We start from the raw sequence: 2,699 nt of genomic DNA, 5'->3' as shown, positions 1-2,699 counted from the left end.
ACCCTCCAAGTATCCCTTTTGCTGAGAGAAGTCTCTCCCTCTTCTCCGTGAAATTCTACCAAAAGGAACCAAGTTTGGCCTCCATTCCTCCTATCAAATCTCTGAGACTAAACGATATGGAAACTAAAGAGCAACACTGCCCGTTATATATCTAAATATTTGGGAGAGTTGGGTTTTTTACCATCAACAAAATCTTGGGATAGAATCCGAGGGCGTAATAATGATCTAAAATCTGAAGAAAATGGCAAGGAATGCTGTTTTACCTTCTACAACCAAATCAATAAAGAGCATAGCTTCCAGGATCCTTTTCATTGTCATTTCCTTATCTTACCAGGCAACCAAGCCGATAATGAGATTAAACGGCAACCAGTCAACATAACGACTTCAAAGTACCAGTCAAAACAAATGTTACAAGCACAAACCCATATTTCAAAAGTAATCTCCAAGAATATATGAAATTCATAGTTCCATTCACAAATTATATCCTACTGCATTACTTATCAAAAAAAAAAATAATATCCTACTGCACAAAGCCAAATGCCCATGACAATAACCAAAATACCCAACAAAGCAAAAAACCCCAAAGGGATTCAATATGGATCACGAAAATCCGTTTAATTCATTCCATTTCATTTTGTCTTCCTCAATCTAGTAGACCAACAGGGTTAGCTAAATATCACAAAAGTCATCACGTAATACAAAGCCAAACACCGAGAACAATCAGACCCGTACCAAGCAAAGCGTGGCCGACGCGCGTCTTCTCCCCCAGCAGCATCCCGAACAAGGCCGTGGCGGCAAACGTCGTGGCGTTGGTGACAGGCACAGTTAGAGAGATGGGAGTTTGTCCCAGAATAGCGAAGAAAGTAGCGGAGGCTGAGAGATTGATCAAGAACGGGACGGAATACTGCCAGATCGAGAGGAGGGTGAGCCAGTTCTTGAGGGAAGCGAGGAATTTGTGGTGGAGCTTGGATGGGTGGGTTTCTGGTGGAGGTGGTCTCGAAGTAGATTCGCGGGCCTGTTCCCAGAGGAGCGCACCGCGGCGCATGATGGCGTTGGTGGCGCCCCAGACGAGGCCCACTGCGACCATTTTCTCTACGTCTCCGATCATTCTCCGTTGGGCTCCCTCTCCCTCCTTTGCTCTACGCTGCGGCCGAGTGAATCACATTTTCTCGTTCAAAGCACGCGCCAAGATTGGATTAAAGTTTTCATTTTTGGTTTTCGATTTTGTTTTTCTAGAGGAAGATTGCTTAACTCGAAATAGTGGAATAAATTTTTGAAAAGTTTGGCTACTAATTTCATGTTCTTTTTCCAAATTGGAATTTGCTTTCTATGTAATTTTTTTATTTAGTAATAATTCCTTCCATTATAAAAATTTTGAGAGTTGTCCATTTTTCACTAATTTTGTCTATCTATCTATCTATCTAACTTAACAATAAAATGTCAAATTGCACTTGTATTTCTTTTTAATGTAAAAATATAATGAACTTTAAAAACTCAAAATAAAAAAATAAAATTAATCCTATTGTGTAATTAAAAAGAAATATTAAGATAATAGAAATATTAAAATATAAACTTAGCTCTTCATGAGTTTAATATCATTTATTTTTAATTTCTTATGTTATATAAATGATCTTCAAAACACGAGCACATGTAACAATGCTAAATATTGTTCTTCTCTTCTCTTTTGAAATATTAAGATTTTGTTCTTTGTTTGCTTAAATGAGGATCTGCTCAGTATGGTGTGAGTTTTGGTGCTTGGATATGGAAGAGGAAGAACTGTCATGTCGTTGGAAGGGATTCCATCTTACTGAAGGAGAGAATGAAGTTGTTCAAATTTCAGAAGACAATTAAAGACTAACATAAGAGGAGAGCATTGTTAGCTTTTATTGTTTTTGAAAAAAGTTTTAACATAAAAGCATTCAATACAACCATGTCAAAGGTGTAGAGAGTTAAAGGATTGGTGGTATTCAAGGATGTTGGTGAGAACAAATTCTTTATAGATTTCTAGTACCAATCTGACAAGGATAAAGTTATGCATACCAGGCTTTGGTTTTTTTATCGTTCTCTTATAGTAATTGAGGTCTTTGATGGTGGATTAACAGCAAAAGACATTCCATTTTCTCATAAGCCTTTTTGGGTTCAAATTCATAATTTGCCATCAACAACAATGTCTCAAGAAGTTGGGTTACAAGTTGGAAGGGGGCTTAGTGTGATATATGAAGTGGATGTAGACAAAGAAGGACTGGGACAGAGAAAGTGTCTTCATGTTAGAGTTGACATAGAATTATCAAAGCCATTTATGACACGTACAATGCTCAAACATGTAGAGAATGAATGTGTTCAGGCTCAAAATTATTCGAAGGAAGTGCATGCATTTGCCCAACAATATAATCCTTGGTTGAAGGTACAACCTATGAACTCATCATTATTTGGTACAAGGAAGTATGGGGAAGAAAGGGACTCAGGCCACCAACAGCCGCTAGGTTCAAGCAATATGGGCAGTGAAGTTCTAAAGGGAAAGGGTGGTTATCCAGAAGAGGTTTGAGGAGCAAAACAAGGAGGTTTCTATAGATAATTCAGCTTTTTCAATTTTAGATTCCCAATAGTTTATGGCAAATAATATAGGCATTTTTAACTTTAAAAATAGAGATAAGAATAATGGGTTCTACTCCCTTAAGAATCAGGAGGAATTTAATAAT

At 37.4% G+C, this 2,699-nt stretch overlaps 1 protein-coding gene across 1 annotated transcript; it reads right to left on the bottom strand.

The window, feature by feature from the left end:
* Window positions 1-427: 427 nt before the first annotated feature.
* Window positions 428-1,233, bottom strand: LOC122306703 (transmembrane protein 234 homolog). The gene has a single exon (XM_043119180.1). The coding sequence runs from the start codon at window positions 1,106-1,108 to the stop codon at window positions 689-691; it is 420 nt and encodes a 139-aa protein (XP_042975114.1). The 5' UTR covers window positions 1,109-1,233; the 3' UTR covers window positions 428-688.
* Between the last annotated feature and the right edge of the window lie 1,466 nt (window positions 1,234-2,699).

The sequence above is a fragment of the Carya illinoinensis genome, chromosome 4, assembly GCF_018687715.1.
Source record: "Carya illinoinensis cultivar Pawnee chromosome 4, C.illinoinensisPawnee_v1, whole genome shotgun sequence".
In the NCBI taxonomy this organism is placed as follows: domain Eukaryota; kingdom Viridiplantae; phylum Streptophyta; class Magnoliopsida; order Fagales; family Juglandaceae; genus Carya; species Carya illinoinensis.
Note: the sequence above shows the minus strand (reverse complement) of the source record. Positions and strands in the feature narration are given on the sequence as shown.

Bases quoted from the DNA above. Each gene is read 5' to 3' on its own strand.
- LOC122306703 (XM_043119180.1), bottom strand. From the start codon at position 1,108: ATGATCGGAGACGTAGAGAAAATGGTCGCAGTGGGCCTCGTCTGGGGC.